Genomic DNA, 22,631 nt, shown 5'->3' on the forward strand with positions numbered 1-22,631 from the left:
TAGTTCCCACTAACTTACCTTGTAATATTTATGTAATTTTCAGTCAAATCCTGCAAATATACATGAACACTATCTCCCTCATAAATATAAAAGTAGATAAATACAACACAAGTCACTTCACACGCAAAAGGAAAGCAGACTATCCAAAAAATGCTGTAGCTGTCGAAACAGCGACTCGTTTTTCCGCGGGAATCGCGCTTCTGCATTGATTGAATAACAAGCTAGAAATACAACAGCTTTCGCCTAACCGGTGACAATCTACACGTAGTTAGCACACTCTAACAGAGATGGTAGAACAAGTTAGAAGTGGGAACACGGATTACCACTGAACTTACAGCGATAACAAATAAGTGGGAACTATTGTTCCCACTGGTCACTAAAGGGTTAACAGACCCGCGTTTAGACGGGAATAGCTTCAGATAACCCGCCGACTATCCTGAACGGCCTCCATAGATAAGTTCAGATCTCTCTCACCATAGAGAGCGCAGTTACCAATGATGACTCGTCACAGATTATAAATTGATTCTTTGTAACGAACCGCAAGTCGACGGAACTGTATATGCTTTCATACCTTTGGTTCTCTCTTCTTTGGAGATTCCTGTAGGACTGGAGAAAAGACTGTTCTACGTTCGACTTGTTCAGCAGTATGGCCACGTCCGTGTCACAGGATTCTTTTTGGACCCTACAATACAAGGTTCCTTACATTTTAGGCTTCACTGTTGTTTTGCGTATTAAAATATAATTTTGAAGGAGGGGGACTGCCTCTTTCGGGCAGTGATGGCGTATTATATCTGATAAACTATTTGATTAAAGCATTTCTTCTCGACAGAAGTATTTCATATTTATCAACGTAAATACAAACTTCTTGTGTTATACAGTACAATACTCGCAGATTATGTTTTTCAGTTCCATGGTCTCCATACTTCATCCTCAAAATGTTTTACAAAAAATGGTTCAAATGGCTCTGACCACTATGGGACTTAACATCTGAGGTCATCAGTCCCCTAGAACTTAGAACTACTTAAACCTAACTAACCTAAGGACATCACACACATCAATGCCCGAGGCAGGATTCGAACCTGGGACCGTAGCGGACGCGCGGTTCCAGACTGAAGCGCCTAGAACCGCTCTGCCACACCGGCCGGACGGCCGGCCGGCCGGCCGGCAAATGTTTTACATTCTCTACCTATAATGATTCTAAGGCCTTGTACACATTAATATACAAAGTCCAGCGATTTTTGTATCCATACAGTGTCTAAAGGCAACCTAGCGAGTTTTTATACAAACGACTGAGACGTTTCTTATCTATAGACACGCTTTTGCAACTAAATCGCAATACTTCTTACTCCCGTTAGAAATGGGAGACATGAGAGATGAGACACTTCTTAGACAGTACTGCGCAACGTTTCATAGTGTGGACGTGGGCTCCAGCTATTCTCTTTGCGACGTGGAAAAAGCTTCGTCGGTTTTTTTATTGTTTTTGTTTTTCTTACTGTTAAAAGTCACTTATCAAGATGTGACCAAAAGAGAAAGCATTGCAGCTGACTAACGATTTTCATGCAGCATCATGTTTGCAGGTAGTAAGTAATCCGGGATATAAAAAACGCAACAATAAGCAGCTATTTATCGAAGAACTGGCCAAAAAATATTAAGTGTCAGTGACTGTGCCCATAAACAATCGCTCTATTTTGTTTAAAGGTGTGTACTTAACTTCAGACAATTCCAGGGGCAGATGTGAACTCTGACCATAATTTATTGGTAATGAACTCCAGATTACAACTGAATAAATTACACTGAAGCGGTGGAACCTGGATAAACTGAAGGAACCAGAGGTAGTTGCGAGTGTCAATTGACTGAAAACGGTAAGGAACGCAGTAAAAGGCTGATCGGTGTCCTTGAGATATGCAATAGTAAAAGTAGCAGAGGTTCAAATAACGAAAAGACGGAAGCCCAGTACAAATCCTTGGGTAACGCACGAGATACTGAATCTAATTCACGAAGCGAGAAAATGTAAGAATGAAAGGCAAATCACGAAAGGCTACGCGAGAAACGCATGGCTACAGAAGCACACATCAATACGAGAAAGGCAGATGCCAGCTATAGTAAAATTAAGAGAGGCCTTTGGAGAAAAACAAAGCCAGCTATTTGAATATCAGAAGCTCAGATGGCAAACCAATACTAACCAAACAAGAGAAAGATAAAAGGTGGAAGCAAATGAACTTTAAGACAATATTTTAGAAAGGCAAGTACACTTGACGAGATTGGATATACGATACTGCGAGAAGAATTTCGCAAAACACTGAAAGACCTATACCGCAACAAAGCGATAATCTCTCATAATTATTGACAATCTTGGGAGAGCTGGCCACAACTGGAAACCTGGTATGTAAATTATATGAGATAGGCGAAATATCCTCAGACTTCAAAAAATATGTAATAAGTCCAATTCCAAAGAAAGCAGGTGTTAACATGCGCGAATATTACCAAACTATCAGTTTAATAAGTGGCCGCTGCAAAATACTGACACGAATTCTTCATAAAAGATTGGAAAAAATGCAGAAAGCGACCTCGGGGAATATCAGTTTGGGTTCTGGATCAGTGTTGGAACACGCGAGACAATAGAAGAAGGTAGGTTAAAGAGACGCAAACCTAGGTTTGTAGCATTCGTAGTTTTAGAGAAAAGATTTTGACAATGTAGACTGGAACACATACTCTGGAAATTTGATGGCAGAAGCGATAAAATATAGGGAGCGAAACGTTTTTAGAACTTTTACATATCAGACGGCAGTTATGAGAGTCGATGGACTTCAAAGGACAGCAATGGCTGAGAAGCGAGTGAGATATGGTTGTAAGTTGTAGTCTGTACCCCCAACGTTACTCAGTCTCCGCCACACACCGTTAGGTGTAGATGTAGATACGTAGATGTACATCGAGTAAGCAGTAAATAAAATCATGAGGAAATTTGGAAATTGAATTAAAATTCTGGGAGAAAATAGTATAAAACCCTGAGATCTGCCGATTAGACCGAAATTATGTCGGAGACAACAATGGACTTGGAAGAGCAACTAAACGGAATGGATAAGTGTCTTGACAAGAGATTTTAAGACGAAAATCGAAAAAGTAAAACAAGGGTAATGAACTGGAGTCTAACCAAATCAGGCGATGCTGAGGGAATTATATTAGGAAGTGACACTAAAAATAGTATACCACCTTTGCTATTTGGGCAGCAAAACAAATGATGGAAGAAGCAGACTGCATATAAAGTGCATACTGGGAATAGATAGTAAAGAATTTATGAAAACGAGAAATTTGTTAACATCTAACACAGATTTCAGTGTTGGAAAGCTTTTTTCCTGGAAGTATTTGTCTGGAGAGTAACCTTGCACGGAAGTGAAGATATGCAGTTCGGATAAGAAGAGAATAAAAGCATCTGAAACGCGGTGCTACAGAAAGTACTGAAGATTAGGTACGGTAGATCGAATAACAAATGAGGTACTGGATCGAAGTTGGGAAAACGAAATTAACTGCACAACTCGGAAAAAAAAGAAGAGATCGGTTGACAGTACACATTTTTTGCGATGTGAATGAGTCACGACTGAAACGTAAATGTGTTACGAAACCGGCCGAAGTGGCCGTGCGGTTAAAGGCGCTGCAGTCTGGAACCGCAAGACCGCTACGGTCGCAGGTTCGAATCCTGCCTCGGGCATGGATGTTTGTGATGTCCTTAGGTTAGTTAGGTTTAACTAGTTCTAAGTTCTAGGGGACTAATGACCTCAGCAGTTGAGTCCCATAGTGCTCAGAGCCATTTTTGTTACGAAACTTTCTATTCACAATAACTGTGTGAAACCTGAGCTTCGGGTATACTTTCGTGTGCTTTTGTCCATGGTATTTTCTGCTTATCTCTTTTCCATGATATTCAGTTACCCTTTGTCGTCTTGCTCTAACGTATAGCGTGCTACAATGGGGGCAGTTAAAAATATTGAAGTGTCCACCCCTGGCTAAATCATTCCATTACGTTCAAGCTCGAAATCTGTTATGAACCACATCAGTTTTTCCATCATCTCGAGATTTTTATTCTGTTTGGGGGCTTTAATATGGTGGGCGAGTGCTAGTCTGAGATGAATAGATCACCAGACGAAAGAAAATTACGATGTGTCGTATCAAATCAGTCGAAGATGGATTTGGGCGAGGGGGGAGGGAAGAAAAGCAGGGTAGTTTTCTTGATGAGTGCTTGGTGATTTGCTTATCTCTGCAGTCCGTCATGATCGAAAGTGTCTTGCGGTAGAAGATGCCAAGTATACTGTAAACCTGGAAATAAAGCGTTTTCTTCCGGAGGGTAAGAGAAATGCGGAGCTGTGAGGACTAAGTTTGGTTGGCTCATTTTTTTTTCACACGGACTCGTCTGTTTAACAAAGCAGCAGAGAGAGGCTAATTCCCAACGACCTTCGTTTTTGTAATTGTGAGTGTGCCGGTTTGCCCTCCCTTCCCCTCCAGCCGGCCTATCGAACAGCTCTGTGTGCGCATGCGCCCGCGGTCAGACTGCGCATGCGCCAGCGGCCGGATGTTTTCAGACGCCGCCGACAGAGCTCGCCGCCGTCGCAGTGTGATCGCAGCATCGTCGGTTGCACGCTCACTCGTACACTCGCTATCTGCCTGCCCGTCCCACATAGACGCACACACCTGTTGGGGAGCCTGGCGCAGTGCGCCTGCGTGAGAGCCGTCGCGTCCCGCCGTTTCCGTGGCGACCGCCGCCCACCTGGCCACGCGGTCCTCACATTGTTACTCGTGACGCCCGACAGCAAGGCTGTGTGCGAAAGCTTGCTTCTCTGTGCTGCTGCCACCCATCGAGTGACAGTCGCTTGCAGGATATGCAACCGACTCTCAGCGACAACAGCAGAATCACGTTCGCGGCATTTCGAGTCGCGTGAACGTGTAGCGGAGTTTGTGATTTTTCAAATACATTCAATTGTTGCTAGTACTTCGAATAACAACAAATCATGCGAGTGCATAAGGAAATAGCGCGTCACCGTATTTATGAAGGTTGTCTGTGATCGAAAACTTAATTGCTGAAGCAAGAAAACTGCGGCGTAACCGGACATGAAGCGGAGGCTGAACCCATGGTGGCTCGGTTATAACTCTTCGGCAAACCTGTCAGGTCGCCGAAGGTTCTACAGTTTGTCCCTTGTGCGTTGTATTTTTGTTCTTGGCAGCTCTCGTCTGAACGTTACACTGTTTTCAGAGAGGTGATGATTAGCTGAAAATCGTGTAGCAAACAGGTGCAGCGATCTCTAGAGTAAGTAATACAGCGAAAATGTGACAAAGCAGCACAGCTACCAAACATGTTTCCCGAAATCAATGCTAAATAGTCGAAATCGACAACTGTGGCCCGAAAATGCAGCTGAGTCTTGGAAATGAGGTGTGTTTGCAACATTTCAGTTTCGTAGCAAAATCACAAGTGTTTCTCTTGTCACAGCATAGTATTACTTATACTACTGCTTACAAACTGGTAGACTGCACTCCCTATATGAAGTCTAGTAATTTATCCATTGCTCTCTGCAACAAAAGGTCATTCCTGTGTGATAAAGATATTACTGAGATAAACGCACGTGCTTAATTCTCACATTTCACTGTACGATGTTCTTACGTCCAGCAACGCTTACGAACAAAGAGTGTACCCACAGCAGAAATTTATTTTGTGTGTTCCTGTTTATACTAATAACTAAGAGCGAAAAACATCGAAATACTCTCCACGAAATGAAAGTTTGGTTACGTGGAACAAATTCTCGTTATCCTAATGTGTTAGTAAAGTGGCAGAACTCTCTCTTTTTGATGCGGCCAGGGGCGTATCCAGGATCTGAACTGCGACTCACGTCAGTTTCGCGGTGGATGACCAAACAGGATATAAATTTCACGAGTAGTAGTTTTGGATGCACTAGCTGCAAGTGGGCTTACATATCTACTCCAGGTTCCGACCTTCTTGAAACTGATGCTGAATTAACACGTCTATTTGTCGCGGTAGGATGAGAGGTCAGTTCTGCGAATATTTTTCTTGTAGTGTGTGTATGATGCGGGGGGGAGGGGAGGGGGAAACTGCCCCTCCCCCGGGATGGGGAGATAGTATTCTCATTGGTTGATACGTTTACAGGTATAGAGAAAAAACAGTAATGTCGGTGAAACACAGTATGCGAAAAACGTTACGTGAGACAGTGCTGAGGTGCTATAGTATGCGTCTTCCACATATGGCAACTTCAGTCGATTGTAAATCGACGTGTACAAATTATTGCTGATATCACTCTATACCGAAGTTTTCTAGCCATTCCACTTACACAATGGCTGGCCAAATGCACCTCGCACCTCCCAACACGCATGCAGTCGAGCACGTGCGAACTCGTGTCAGTTTCGCGGTGGATGACCAAACAGGATATAAATTTCACGAGTAGTAGTTTTGGATGCACTAGCTGCAAGTGGGCTTACATATCCACTCCACGTTCCGACCTTCTTGAAACTGATGCTGAATTAACACGTCCATTTGTCGCGGTAGGATGAGAGGTCAGTTCTGCGAATATTTTTCTTGTAGTGTGTGTATGAGTCCATGGGACTTTACTAGGAGCTTGTTGCAGGCAGTTCGCTCCACGCCATGGTTTGAACTTCTTACATCGTTGTATTGCGCCTCGTGGCTTGTTGATTCTCGACCCTCACGCAGGACTGACTATTTGCTCTTGCCTTCCCGCTAAGTGTGATATCTACGTTCCAGCGCAAACGACACCACGACAAGCAGATCGCTGACCTGGTCTCGGCAAACGCCCACACAAGACAATCCGCAAACTGATCGCTCCTTGTCCTGGCGAGCGTCTAAAACTTGCACCTCCCAGAATTTTTTATTCTGTCCTGAATATCGCTTAAGGTACAACATTTCATGCGTATTACTCGGTCGACTTACCCGCTTCACAGATCCAAGTTGCAAACCTCTGCCGCTCCGGATTGTAGTGTTTAACACGGCGATCTTCAAGGTAACTATGTCGGTGCGCGAGAATCAGCGTGCTGTAATCCCCCAGAAAACTGAAAGCACGAAGTCGCAGAGCGACCTCTCCGTCAGCATGACAACGCCAGACCACACACTAGAGCTGCAACACCAGCAAAAATCCAGCACTATGCTTTAACTAGTCCGCCGCTCGTGACCTCGGGGTCCCGGGTTCGATTCCCGGCGGGGTCAGGGATTTTCACCTGCCCCGAGATGACTGGGTGATGTTGTGTCGTCTTCATTATCATCATTCATCCCCATTACGGTCGGAGGACGTCAACGGCAAACCACCTCCATTAGGACCTTGCCTAGTACGGCGGTGCGGTTCTGCCGCATCGTTCCCCTACGCTCTGTCAAGAAACATGGGACTTCATTTCCGTGCTTTAACTGTCATCGACCATCCTCCATACAGTCCCGTCTTGGCCCCATCACATTTTCACCCGTTTCCAAAACTTAAAAAACACCTTCGAGAATATCACTTTGATAGTGATGAAACGGTGCAAGCAGAGGTGAAGTGATGGCTCCGTCAACACAGCCAAATACTCTACAGTGACGGTATCAACGAACTGGTCTCTCGCTGGGAGTAATGTCTTCGTTGCCAGTGTGACTATATTGAGGAATAAATATGTAGACATAATTTAAGAGTATTCACATCAGAAATTCGAAGGCATTAGTTTTCAGCACGCCCTCGTAATAAAAAGGAGCACCAGCACCCGGTTCTCAGTAAATACAAATGGCTCTGAGCACTATGGGACTCAACTGCTGAGGTCATTAGTCCCCTAGAACTTAGAACTAGTTAAACCTAACTAACCTAAGGACATCACAAACATCCATGCCCGAGGCAGGATTCGAACCTGCGACCGTAGCGGTCTTGCGGTTCCAGTCAGTAAATACAAGCTGCGTTCCATAAGTAACGCGACCAAGTTCATAAAAAATCATTTATTGAATATATTCGTTCAAATAATCAAAAATTTTCAAAATGGCACCCTCTTGCGTCAATACACTTCTGGATGCGGTGTTTCCACGCCTAGAAGGCATCCTGGAATGCCTTTTCCGGAATGTCCTTTAGAGCTGATGTAACATCATGCACCTGGATGCTTTCAATCGTGTTCCAATGTTTTCCTTCCGTGACTCCTTTTGACCGAGGGGGAAAAAAGAAGAAGTCAGCGGGAGTCAGGACTGTAGGGAAGCTGGGGAACCAATGGGGTCTCGGTCCTGGCCAGGAAGTCGTTGACAATGAAGACGCTGTGACTCGGCGCGTTGTCGTGGTGAACTTTCCACGTGTCCTCGATGTTGCTTCGGCAGCGCCAGACCCTCCTTTTCAGTCTTTTGAGCACTTCCAAGTAGAAAGCTGAGTTCACTGTAGTCCCAGCAGGTACGACTTCGTGGTGGACAATGCCTCTGACGTCAAAGAAGACAATGAGCATGCTTTTGATCCTGGACTTGCTCATGCGTGCCTTCTTGGGACGGGGCGACGATGGTGTGTGCCACTCTGAACTCTGCCTTTTTGTCTCAGGGTCGCACTCAAAAATCCACGACTCATCACCAGTGATAACTGAGTTTAAAAAATGATGATCATTTTCACACATTTCCAACATTTATCGGCACCGAAGCACTCGCATGTGCTTGTGTTCGTCGTTCAACACTTTTGGGACGAGTTTGGCACACACCTTTCTCATGTTCAAATGTTCGGTCACAATGCGGAAAACAGTTGTTTTGACATGTTTAGAGCTTTTGCTATCAATTGCAGGCTCAGCCATCTGTCAGAGTTCAAAGAATCGCGCACACGCGTCACATTTTCGTCGACTCGTGCGGTTGATGGCCGTCTACTGCCAGGTTCGTCGGTGATCTCCTCTCGGCCCTCCATGAACGACTTGTGATATCGGAAAACTTGTGATTTGGACAAGCAATCATTCCCAAAGGCATGCTGAAGTAATGGAAACGTTTCGGTAGCGGACTTCCCAAGTTTAACGCAAAATTTGATAGTGCACCGTTGCTCTACAGAATGATCCATTGTGCCGTGTTACATAAACTCAAAGCGGGGTTGACGGAAACGCACGTCCTGACTCTCCGGCAGGTCGCAGCCGAATAAGACAAAGAGTGTATTGAAGCTAACATCCCCCTCCACTTAGCCCAGCCGGTTACAACCAACACCGACTCAAAGGAAGGCCTCGGCGCTTGTTAGTGACGTCACGTCAGCTAGGCACGGCGAACGCCAGGTCTGTTGCAGGCATACTCATAATGGTGGTGTCTCCCTCTCTGACACAGGAAAATGTGAAACTATTGGCGGTAGTTGACCAACACACAATGTTCTGAGAGATTTCTGCAATCAATTAATTGTGCAATTCATTACACTTCTTAACAAATAGTGTACTCCTGAACTTAAATTTCCACCTGTTTTAAGGATTGACATACAAAAACAACTTCAAGGTCCAGCAGCAACAGCATTTGTGCTTCTTTACCTTATTTGTAAATCTGAGGAAGTTACGTTTGTACTGGGTTGCTTTTACAAGAAACTGTGAAGATATTGGTGCTCTTCTTTAGATATCTTGGTTGACAATGGGGTGAGGAGCACTGAATGTTAATGAAATATCTTGCGATTGTACACGTTGGGGGAGGGGGTGGGGGACAGAAGAAGAGGCAAAAGAGAGATGCTTGTTTTATCAAATAAGACGTTTTTATCTTATAAAGGTCCTCCTTTCAGTTGCAAGAAGGGAATATTTATCTTTTCTAATGTGCGTGTTAAAAAAAGTTTAATCTCACAGTATTTTCGGTGTATGAAGCTATTTTGTTTCATGTTTAGAATTCCTTTCGTTGAAAACGACTGTAATCTAATAACTGGCAACAGTTGAACATTTACACATGTAAATTAGTTCACATTTCCAGTGACGATGTCAAACGAAAATAAATAAATAAAAGAAACTAGTTCATTGTAAGGGGGTTGGGGTAAGTTTCGATAACAAAATGGATCAAGTAAATATAGTTACTTGAATGTAAAATTTCCGAAGCTTGCAATGGAGCAAAATATCTTCTCATATTGATCCACGTTTGTTTCGACAGGATTCAGTAATACAGAACTATGATCTTCATTTGTAGCTTTACGATAGTAAGAAAACCTTTCATCTAAATAAAACTGCAGAATCCAAAACAATACCAAACATTTTGTCCAAAAATAAGAGATTTATAGTGATAAGCACGCCCAGGCGTTTCTGCCTGCAACAGACCTGGCGTTCGCCGTGCCTAGCTGACGTGACGTCACCAACAAGCGCCGAGGCCTTCCTTTGAGTCGGTGTTGTTACAACACGCTGTGGTGTACCGTTGCGTCAGAAAAAAATTGGTCGCATTACTTACGGAACGCACTCTGTATGAGCTAGGAGGCGAGGGAGTAGGCGAATCCAATGCAGAAGTAGTTGCTGTGAGTAGTCTGTACTACTGTTCTTGTCAATGTGTCTGAATAAAAATATCTTTCCATCTTAGTTCACATCGTTATGAAACAGTGAAACAACTATAAAGCCGACGTTTCGACTGTTTTTGCATCAATCCTCTCTGGGGCAAATAAAGTGCCCGAAGAGGATCGCTGCAAAGACAGTCCGAACGTCAGCTTCATAGTCGTTTCAGTGCGTCGTAATAACGCAGACTAACACACTGTTTTAAAGGAGTTCATCTAAACAGACACTGGCCGTGTGGTCCTATTATATCAATACATCTTATCTGTAGATGTGTGCACAGGTTCGGTTTTAGTATCCTCATGGGAGAAAGCGCTAATAGCTGTGTGCTGTCTTCTCCGCTTGGTGCGGAATAAACTTGTTAAGAGGATTAGCGCGCCTCTAGAATGGGGGAAGGCTGACTTCTCTCGCACACACTGTTAGAGAGTACTTAACGCTCAGCAACAGCGCGAGACAAGTTAATGGAGCGCCCACGCGCGCTATATCCGTTACGCGCCTGTCAGCATACCCCGTCGCGTGGGCTTCACGTATTGACAGCCATCAGGGAACCGCACTGGCCGTTGTTCTGACAAGGGAACCTCCCCATCGCACCCTCCTCAGATTTAGTTATAAGTTGGCACAGGGATAGGCCTTGAAAAACTGAACACGGATCAATCGAGAATACAGGAAGAAGTTGTGTGGAACTATGAAAAAAATAAGCAAAATATACAAACTGAGTAGTCCATGCACAACCTAGGCAACATCAAGGAAAGTGTTAGCTTACGAGCGCCGTGGTCCCGTGGTTAGCGTGAGCAGCTGTGGAACGACAGGTCCTTGGTTCAAGTCTTCTCTCGGGTGAAAATTTTAATTTTTTATTTTCAGATAATTATCAAAGTTGAGGCACTCACACATAATCAACTTCGCTCTCCAAAATTCCAGGACATGTTCAGATTTGCTTGGACATATACAGAATTTGACGGTCTACGCACGGAAACATTTGAAAACGTAAAAAAACATATGTTTTGACAGAGCACAGGGAAAACTGTGCGACTCTGAAACTGTTGCATTCATTTGATGCACTTTATGTGACAAACTCTTATGTTTTCATCACTTTTTTTGGAGAAAACCTAAATCGGGCAAGGTAGAAGAATCTTTTTACCCATTCGCCAAGTGTGCAAGTTAGGTGGGTCGACAACATATTCCTGTCATGTGACGCACATGCCGTCACCAGTGTCGTAAAGAATATATCAGACGCGTTTTCCTGTGGACGAATCGGTTGACCTATGACCTTGCGATCAAATGTTTTCGGTTCCTATTGGAGAGGCACGTCCTTTCGTCTACTAATCGCACGGTTTTGCGGTGTGGTCGCAAAACACAGACACTAAACTTGTTACAGTGAACAGAGACGTCAATGAATGAACGGACAGATCGTAACTTTGCGAAAATAAAGAAAGTAAAATTTTCACTCGAGGGAGGACTCGAACCAATGGCCTTCCGTTCCGCAGTTGCTCACTCTAACCACGAGAGCACGGCGCTCATCAACGATCCTTGTCCTTTATGTTCCTATGTTCCACATGGACTACTCAGTTTATATATTTTGCTTATTTTTTCATAGTTCCACACAACTTCTTCCTGTTTTCTCGATTGATCTGTGTTCAGTTTTTCAAGGCCTATCCACTGCGTCAATTTATAACTAAATCTGAGGGGGATGCGATGGGGAGGTTCCCTTGTGAGGTACTGTGACGGCGCGCGCGCTCCTGATTCACGCCTGCATGTTTACTGGTCTCGCTACGGCATGGTATGTGGCGTGGACAGGATAGCGATCAAGAGTCACTTCGCCCTAGCTGCCCCATTATATAACGGAGGGTGCGCGGGAAGAACAGCTTTCGCTACGCTTGCGTACACACCGTATCCATCACGCGAGAACTGCGAGGGACAGGGTAATTACGCTTTTTTTATTCGTTTTGTAACATGTGCTCTACAAGTTTTCATCGTAATGCTCTCCGTGATCCACAACGCCAGGGTGTGGGTATGGCGAATGCCCGGTGAACGTCATCTCCCAGCGTGTCTAGTGCCAACAGTAAAATTCGGAGGCGGTGGTCTTACGGTGTGGTCGTGTTTATCGTGGAGGGGGCTTGCACCATTTGTTGTTTTGCATGACACTATCACAGTACAGGCCTACATTGATGTTTTAAGCACCTTCTTGCTTCCCACTATTGAAGAGCAATTCGGGGATGGCGACTGCATCTTTCAACGCGATCGAGCACCTGTTCATAATGCACGGCCTGTGGCGGAGTGGTTACACGACAATAACATCCCTGTAATGGACTGGCCTGCACAGAGTGCTGACCTGAATTCTATACAGGGTGTTACAAAGAGGAACGGCCAAACTTTCAGGAAACATTCCTCACACACAAATAAAGAAAAGATGTTATGTGGACATGTGTCCGGAAACACTTAATTTCCATGTTAGAGCTCATTTTAGTTTCGTCAGTATGTACTGTACTTCCTCGATTCACCGCCATGATTTCATACGGGATACTCTACCTGTGCTGCTACAACATGTGCCTTTACAAGTACGACACAACATGTGGTTCGTGCACGATGGAGCTCCTGCACATTTCAGTCGAAGTGTTCGTACGCTTCTCAACAACAGATTCGGTGACCGATGGATTGGTAGAGGCGGAGCAATTCCATGGCCTCCACTCTCTCCTGACCTCAACCCTCTTGACTTTCATTTATGGGGGCATTTGAAACCTCTTGTCTACGCAACCCTGGTACCAAATGTAGAGACTCTTCGTGTTCGTATTGTGGACGGCTGTGATACAACACGCCATTCTCCAGGGCTGCATCAGCGCATCAGGAATTCCATGCGACGGAGGGTGGATGCATGTATCCTCGCTAACGGAGGACATTTTGAACATGTCCTGTAACAAAGTGTTTGAAGTCACGCTGGTGCGTTCTGTTGCTGTGTGTTTCCATTCCGTGATTAATGTGATTTGAAGAGAAGTAATAAAATGAGCTCTAACATGGAAAGTAAGCGTTTCCGGACACATGTCCACATAACATATTTTCTTTCTTTGTGTGTAAGGAATGTTTCCTAAAAGTTTGGCCGTACCTTTTTGTAACACCCTGTATAACACCTTTGGGATGTTTTGGAACGCCGACTTCGTGCCAGCCTCTCCGACCGACATCGATACCTCTCCTCAGTGCAGTACTGCGTGAAGAATGGGCTGTCATTTTCCACGAAACCTTCCAGCACCTGATTGAACGTATGCATGCGAGAGTGGAAGCTGTCGTCAAGGCTAAGTGTGGGCTAACACCATACTGAATTCCAGCATTAACGATGGAGGGCGCCACGAACTTGTACGTCATTTTGAGCCACGTGTCCGGATACGTTTGATAACCTAGTGTATGTGCATTAATCCACTCTCCAGTGAATCACTCTACGCGCAACCTCAAGTGTCGATTAGCATTGACTACACAAATGTGTGGCTAAAGGATAGCTGCTCGACCATTGCACCCGATTCATTTTAAATCCCAACACACAGTCAGTGTGGTAGCTGTATTGCTGGTTAGCACTTCACAACTCGTGAGTGATTCTCCCCCCCCCCCTTTTCAGAATGCTCAACGCTCCCTATCCTTCACTAATTTAATTTTCCCTCACCTTCCCACTTCACAGTCAGATCACGGAGAGCTTTAGAAAGTTATGCAGGTGACATCCAATGAAACGTCGATGTTCGAAGTCACTGAGCTCCCTGACCAACCCATCATGCCGTTACACGTTCTATACTGAAAACGCAGTACTCCCGACTTCTTCTGCATTGCCAGACCAGCTCCTCGTGACACCTAGAGGTCAATTCCATATTGAATAGCGGTATCCCGACACCTGCGAACAGTCCTGAGAAAGCGAATAACTGCAACTGGAGCACGCGCCTCGCGCCTCGCCGCGGCCCGCCAGACTCACCGAGCGCCTGCTTCTCGCGGTTGACGTCCTGGAAGTCGAGCACGGTGCGCGAGACGAGGAGGGGCGGCGCGGGCGGCGGGCAGCCCGGCTGGTAGACGGCGCTCAGGCCGCGCTCCCAGCGCGCCTCCTCCGTGATGATGCGCTCCAGCAGGTCCGCGGCCCGCAGCACCACCTTCTCCGAGATGGCCAGCACCTCGTCCTGGAAACACGCCGCACGCCGTCACCTCACCACAAAGCACCGCGGGAACAAGAATAAGGCTACAGCGTCGGGCTCGTCTTACAAGGGGAGGCCGCCAATTGTGAAATTCAGGTTCGATTCATACTGCGCATAATAAAAGCTCATGGCCAGAGGTCTAATGTGGCAAAGCACCAAGATGCACTTCTCAGCTGTTGTTGAGAAAGTCGACAATTAAAAGAAACCGTTGCGGTGAAATACTCTGTACGATTAATAATTTTCTACAGCGTCGTGGCGCAGCGGTAAGCGCTCGGGTTCGTAATCCGAAATTCGCCGGATCGAATCTCGCGCCATGCAATTTTTTTTATTATTAGTTTTTTGTAATTCATATATATATATATATATATATATATATATATATATATATATATATATATATATATATTATTAATGAATTGCTTATGCATGTTGGTGAAGGCGGATCGCTCTCCAATTGTACCGCCTCCAATTTTCCGTTTTTTTAACAGGGTGTACCAAAACTCTCCCGTCAGCACTGATTTTCGACGATGTTATAAGTTGCGCTAGGGACCGCATCTACCTTCTTTCGAAGTTAGCAGGCCACTATGCTGTTATGCGGCGGCTCGTTTCGGCCCATTCAACATCTGTCCTTCAAGTGTAACGAGCGAGTAACGGAGTTTATATTTCATACCTGCCACAGCGAATTTGTGTTCGTGGGGTCTCGTTTCTAATTCGAACGTTTGACTTACGTTATACGTATTCGTTTCGGAATATCGTTTCTACGTCTTCCGTTAACTATACGTGGTTAACATTATGAAGACAATTAATAACATTTGTGAAATACAACTTTGTTTGCGGAAAACATAATGATGTTCGAAGTCGCCAGTTTTTCCACGACAAACGACTTTCAACAACTTATTATATGCATAATAGTTGCAACTGATTGCCGGGATATATATATATATATATATATATATATATATATATATACACACACACATCTGAATTACAAAAAACAAATACTAAAAAAAAAGTTGAATGGCGCGAGATTCGATCCGGCGACCTTCTGATTTCAAACCCGAGCGCTTACCCTTGTTAAAAGGACCACACAACATCAGTTGGGCAATTTACCAATGAAAAAGCACCGGACAGCCGTATTTTTTCAGAAGCTGCTATTTTTTTTTTTTTCGACGACCAGTTTCAGCATCTCATTAATGCCATCTTCAGGCCCCCGCATATTAAAAACAATGAGTATACACGTAGTGTATACTCAACGCATACCACATGTTAAATTACAGAAAATGAAGCGTAATAATAAAAGTCCTTAAAACCGACAAAATGCAGTATGCAGCGTTAAGGAAAACACCTCTACACACAAAGCCGGGCGGGGTGGCCGAGCGGTTCTAGGCACTACAGTCTGGAGCCGCGCGACCACTCCGATCGCAGGTTCGAATCCTGTCTCGGGCATGGTAGATTAGATTAGATAAGATTAGATTAATACTAGTTCCATGGATCATGAATAGGATATTTCGTAATGATGTGGAACGAGTCAAATTTCCAATACATGACATAATTAAGTTAATGTAACAACATAGTTAAGTTAATATAACAACTTTTTAATTTTTTGTTTTTTTTTAATTTTTTTATAACTTTTTGGTTTCGTTTTTTCTTTTTTTCTTATTTTATATCTAAAAATTCCTCTATGGAGTAGAAAGAGTAGATGGATGTGTGTGATGTCCTTAGCTTAGTTAGGTTTCAGTAGTTCTAAGTTCTAGGGGACTGATGACCTCAGTAGTTAAGTCCCATAGTGCTCAGAGTCATTTGAACCATTTCTACACACAAAGCACAACAACGTAGAATATGTACACATACTGGTTAGCATCGAAACTTTTTAACATTACAAAAAATCAAAAAATTGGCACTATATAAGATCAAAAGCACAAACGAATAAAGCTGTCTACTATTTTTTCTTTTTCTTCCCTCTTTTATTGTTCAATTGTTTATTTTTATTTTTACATAAAAATATTCGCAATTCTTAACTGACATTGTGACAACTAATTCTGATGTATCACTCGTGGTGATGATACGCGGGCGACGTATACGCACACTGTTGTGTAATCCATTGGTTAGCACACATCGCGACGTTTTAATTTGAACGAGAATAGGTTTTACTAAAAATTACGATGTTTCTTACCAGTAGGAATTAGAAATGTTTTACATAAGAAATAAAAAAGTTAAAACTTACAAATAAAAGGAAAGGAAAAGGAAAAAATTGCTAGACAATTGTTACTTGTTTGCTCTTCTGTTTTTGTAAACTGTCTGATTTTTTGATTTTTGTAATGTTTGGCCTATTCTATTATAACTCTGTCATGTCGAAATAATTTCGATGCTAACCAGTATGTATAGATATTGTTTTGTTGTCCTTTATCTGCACAGGTACCCCACTTAACGCTGAATGTTGCATCTTGTTGCTTTTAAGGACTTCTTTTATTACTCTTCATTTTCTGTAATGTCAGCTGTGGTATACCTTGATGTACACTACATGTATAATCGTTTTTAACATACAGGGGCGTGAAGTTGGCATTAATGAAATGATGAAACTGGTCGTCTAAGTAAAATAACAACTTCTGAGAATATACGGCTGTTTGATGATTCTTCTTTGGTGAATATCTGACCGGCCGCTATCCCGAATCCGCGATGGATCAACAGAGCAAGGTTGGCAAAGAAAATCGGCCAAATGATTTGAACAATCCGCATAAGACCTCAACCGAGATTGCTCGACGGGGGCCGGGCGACCTCGAGTCCCAACTTCTGCGGGTTAGTTTGCGATTTGCCCCCGCCTTGACACGGCTTCCCCATCCCGGCACCTCGCGTGGCGTCGCGGGACGCCGTTCTCTGCCATGCTGAGAATGTCTATCAATGGGTCACGTTGGTCATCATTCACCTCACCCTCGATACAGGAGACTCAATCTGGCTCTCGTTTTTCAGAATGATGTTCCTCCTGTGCTTGTCAAGGGCAGAGCGCCTCAGATGTGGCGATGTCTGACCACTGAAAACAAAGACAAAGCCAGGGCACGTCGACTAAATGGACTCTCATTCTGGCCTGCCGCAGCCAACTGGCCCGGAAGGTGTCGGAGCCTATAAGCAAACAGTGATGTGACGTGTTTAAACGTTTTTGCATTTTATATTCGAGATACCTTTTCAATGAAGGTATTTTGTGTAAAATACTTTTTGAAATGTATTTTGTAATTTTAAAACGATTTTGATAGTTGAAGGTCTCTCTGACGTGGATTCATGTAACTCCTGTGTTACTAAATCTCTATCTTCAATGTGGAAACCAGTTCAAAACAAAATTTAGTAAGCCCCACCAGCTTAAATTGTCTTTCTATTATTATTATTATTATTATTATTATTATTAATTTTTAAACTTGTCAAAGCACTGCTTTTATTTGTTTCTTACGACTTCCATCTGATGTAAAAGTACAATACTACGAATAATATGTTGATTCTCTAGCTGATTTCGAAATACAACTTTTTATCGTTGTGCTCACTAAATCAGTAAATTTCGCTGTGATTATTGTCTCTTCAATGGTGAACTATACACTTACGGCCTGAATCGGATTTCGATTCAGTTTTGGGGATATGTTCCTATATACGTAAATCAAAGGACGCCATCATTTCTACTCCTTTTAGCAAACTGTCGTTATACGCACAATGTTATTTTTACCTTGAAAAGTTAGTTACATTACAATTACTCGAATAGTTCATATATTTATCGTTAGTAAACAATCAACTTCCAACGTGCGATCTGCGCTACGTGTCAATGAGTGGTACCCAGCAGTGAAGAATTGAAACTTCATGTCAAAAGCGTTTAACGAGATGCGCCCTCAGTTCCCCTGTACGAGGAACTGTTCTTCTGGCGACCAGGTGCCTTGACCAGCTGCAGCTGGGAACACTGGAAAGTTCCTCCCGGAATGTTTACTGTTCTTAAAATGTATTAATATGTTGCTGCTGAAAACAGTGACCATGCGAGTAGCGTAGCACTCATTGTCAGATTGTATTGTTTCACTGGCATTTTTCCTTGTGGGATTATTTATAGGCTATTTGTTCCTTATACGTGAAACTTCGATATGTCAGTACAAAAAGTATTATCTGTTACTTGTATAAATGACTGTAGAATGCAACCTTCTTTAACTGACAATTTGCACAGTTTCTTAATCTGAATCAGAGATTCAATTGTCTCGTTAGTCTTCTTCGCACTGTAATTATAATTTATATATTTAGGAGGAAACGTATGAAAAGTATCTTGGCTTTTCTCTTCTCTAGAAACTGTTACAATAAAAGTAACATCAAGCGACTAGGCATTGTCCTTATTCTTATTTTGCTTGCGACTTTTCTTAATTGATGGTTCAAATGGCTCTGAGCACTATGGGACTCAACTGCTGAGGTCATTAGGCCCCTAGAACTTAGAACTAGTCAAACCTAACTAACCTAAGGACATCACAAACATCCATGCCCGAGGCAGGATTCGAACCTGCGACCGTAGCGGTCTTGCGGTTCCAGACTGCAGCGCCTTTAACCGCACGGCCACTTCGGCCGGCTTTCTTAATTGAACTAGCAAACAAAATTATACAGTATTTACAAGTCTTAGTGGCTTTACCTGCCTTAGTTCCGCTTGGCAGCTGTTGTTAGACATCGTGGCACTTATCAATACTGTCATTGTTGCGATAGAACAGTAAATGCAAGTGTTCATCAGGTTAAATTTAATGTCATGTGCACCACCACAAATAGTATGATATTTAAACACGGGCGTCTTCATACCGCACTTTTACGAAATCTTATTACTTCTGTGTGACATTTCTTCAAAGGAGATGACCGTAACGTAGTAGTCTGCTAGCACTCAGCATTGCTACAATTGCTTCCCCCGCCCCCCAAGGTAAGACTTTTACAGACTGTAACTCACGACTAAGACTTTTACAGACGGTATGGCTCAAATGGCTCTGAGCACTATGGGACTTAACTTCTGAAGTCATCAGTCTCCTAGAACTTAGAACTACTTAAATCTAACTAACCTAAGGACATCACACACATCCATGCCCGAGGCAGGATTCAAACCTGCGGCCGCAGCGGTCGCGCGGTTCCACACTGCAGCGCCTAGAACCGCTCGGCTACTTCGGTCGGCACAGCAGAAACACTTCCACTGAATTAGAGACAATAGTTCTGAAAATATAATGACAGTAATTTGGATTCACTTAATAAATACCCATCAGTAAAGAAAATTTTCGTAAAGTATAATACTTGTTTACCAAGCTCTGTTCCAGTAGAACGTCTTTTTTCCTTTAGGGGAATGACAGTGAGGCCTCATAGGAGGAAAATTAATGATGAATTGTTTGGGAAACTAATTATTTTGAAATCAAACAATGATTACGGCACTGTATTTTAAAAAGTATTTTCATAAAGGTATGTGGAAAATACGTATTTTGTATTTAAACATCAAATCAAAAATGTATTTAGTATTTTGTATTTCAAACACAAAAAGTATTTGGATTTTGTATTTAAATCATTTTTAAAAGTATTTTTCACATCTCTTAAACATAATATCCAGGATTCTCCACTGCATCTTAAGCTCCATTTTCTACCACACAAAATTGGGTTCGACGGTAATTTCACTCGCCCATTTGTACAGCAATTGGAATCATCGAGTTCAATGCTGGTAAGAACCACTTCCTTTCGACACTGTGTGACCTGATAATGTCTAGAGCCACAATAACCCAAGATAAGGTTCAACAACCCGGTGGAGAGGGAAACTGAAAGAAATCAGCCACATTCTTCTGAAATGAAAGAAGTCACCCCGTTACTTGGCTTCAATAAGAATGGAAGAGCTAATCTGGCCAGCCGGACGGGGATTTGAGCATCACATCATCACAACCTGAACTCACTGTTCGAGCTACCACATCATCTTGCGTTGTCCATCATAATGAAACCTCGCCCCCTTTCCTTGTTTTTCTCTCCAGTGATATGGTCCTCGAAAGCAAAAGTATGCACAGCGTTCTCTCGGAGGAAACTTCCTCTAGACAATTATATGAGACCCTGGTCTCCAATTTCTTTAGGCGAGCAGTACGGACAAAAAACCTTCTACAACGCTACAAACAGAGTCTTAACCAAAGTGTCACCTCGCTGGCGTTGCTGTAATTCAGTCATTGCTCCATGTAACGTGGTTGTGTAGTGAGAGGTTAATGGTGTTCTCTCTCCCAAACAAAGAGTCGAGAAACGCCAAAAGCAACAACAACATAACCCCTTTCTCACTTAAAAAATAGAAGAAAACAAAAAAAAATGAATGACTGAAACGCGAAAAACATTAACAGGTCAGTTGGTGTTTACCACAGTCATCACGAATCCCCCACTTATCGTCCAAGCTTAAGTTGAAAGTCTACAGACACAGATAACAGAGGCCCGATTAGAAGACAGAACTCACATTTCATCAAAAACTGACCACCAGTGCCAAAGAACGTTTCGCTAAGGCCATAAATTTGTTTAAGGCACCAACAGCGCTGCACCTATACCTTTATTAGGGCCCACGTTGCTCACGTCGTACTCATTGTTGCCAGAAACAGTATGAAAAGCTTGTAACGGCGTTGCAGGCTACACTGTGCTGAGAAATAAATGTTAAGAAAAATATTCGATGCGTTGTGCCTTTTTCGATTTAATTAGCACTAAAGTTAGCCAATCAGGTTGTCGCACGCGCAAGTTCAAGTATCCTACCAGAGGCGCTGCTGCCACACACATTCTTTGTTTGGTTTCCTCAAACCGTACAAACGGTAAAGGAACGTTTTAACTGGTAACGAGTTTTTGAACAAGTGGTAATAACTATTTTCAGCTCACACGGCCTTTTCAAGCGTAAAACTACAATACAGTCATGCACGTCGCAAATAACAAATTCTGAATTCACAATGTCCCTCTTACTAAATGCCAAAATGTTAAGTCCAAGAGCTCATGGATACCTGTAATCACAAAGTGAAATTAAAACCATACATAATGACAGGTATCATCAGCTCACAGGAGAAAGTACTGTATAACGTAGTTTAGCCTCAGTTATTTCGTGAACAGATTTTCGGCTTAAAAAGGGCATCAACATATAAAAATTGCCTGATGATAGCCTTTTAAGCAGAAATCTGACTCACGATATAAATTAATATTGGAGCAAATTGACAATTTATGTTCAAATGGTTCAAATGGCTCTGAGCACTATGGGACTTTACTGCTGAGATCATCAGTCCCCTAGAACTTAGAACTACTTAAACCTAACTAACCGAAGGCCATCACACACATCCATGCCCGAGGCAGGATTCGAACCTGCGACCGTAGCAGTCGCGCGGTTCCAGACTGTAGCGCCTAGAACCGCTCGGCCACTCCGGCCGGCGACAATTTATGTTTTTCATTTATATATACGTCACTGCTCCATCAAGCAACGATGGGAAAACACGTCACCATGTCACAGGAAACAGAACATACCAGCGTGCCCTGTACAAAAACGTAGGGAACATTACCGACACAAAACTAGAACACAATAGTGTCAACGTCGAAAACAGTAGTAAGCCATCAAAATAGAAGGAAGCGCCGCAGATATTAGGACATTACATTATCACCTGCTGTTCGCGACGGTTTATGAACTGTCGTTGTACAATAAAAAGGTTGTTGAAAAGACCATAGTGGTTTCGTCGCATTCTCGTTGACGGACGTGGTTTTCATTCGCTTTCCTCGGCTAGTTATATGTAAGGTTGTCTTGAACCCGATGGCTCGTTTTGGACATCACTGCACTTTTCTGTAGTCACTACTACTGGGAGTGGTATGCCCTTGCCTTCCTGACTTGCAAGCCAGTTACAGGAAGATCTAGAATTTACCATGCGATTCCAACCGCAATTTGATTTCTCCACGTGCAAGAAGTACTGCCAGAAGCAAAACACCAGATCCCGTCGGGTACCGAACCTCCGTTGAATTCGCATTCTGAGAGTTGAATAAGCGGCC

At 43.3% G+C, this 22,631-nt stretch overlaps 1 protein-coding gene across 1 annotated transcript in view; it reads right to left on the bottom strand.

Moving 5' to 3' along the window:
- LOC126417126 (AT-rich interactive domain-containing protein 5B-like) overlaps positions 1–17,465 on the bottom strand; it is a 62,511-nt gene extending 45,046 nt beyond the window's left edge. Inside the window, exons 1-2 of the mRNA XM_050085022.1 lie at positions 17,403–17,465; positions 14,414–14,612 (exon numbers count right to left, since the gene is read on the bottom strand). Of these exons, the coding sequence (XP_049940979.1) occupies positions 14,414–14,612; positions 17,403–17,465 (262 nt within the window). The remainder of the gene's footprint in view (positions 1–14,413; positions 14,613–17,402) is intronic.
- Between the last annotated feature and the right edge of the window lie 5,166 nt (positions 17,466–22,631).

Source organism: Schistocerca serialis, chromosome 8 (genome assembly GCF_023864345.2).
Source record: "Schistocerca serialis cubense isolate TAMUIC-IGC-003099 chromosome 8, iqSchSeri2.2, whole genome shotgun sequence".
Lineage (NCBI taxonomy): Eukaryota > Metazoa > Arthropoda > Insecta > Orthoptera > Acrididae > Schistocerca > Schistocerca serialis.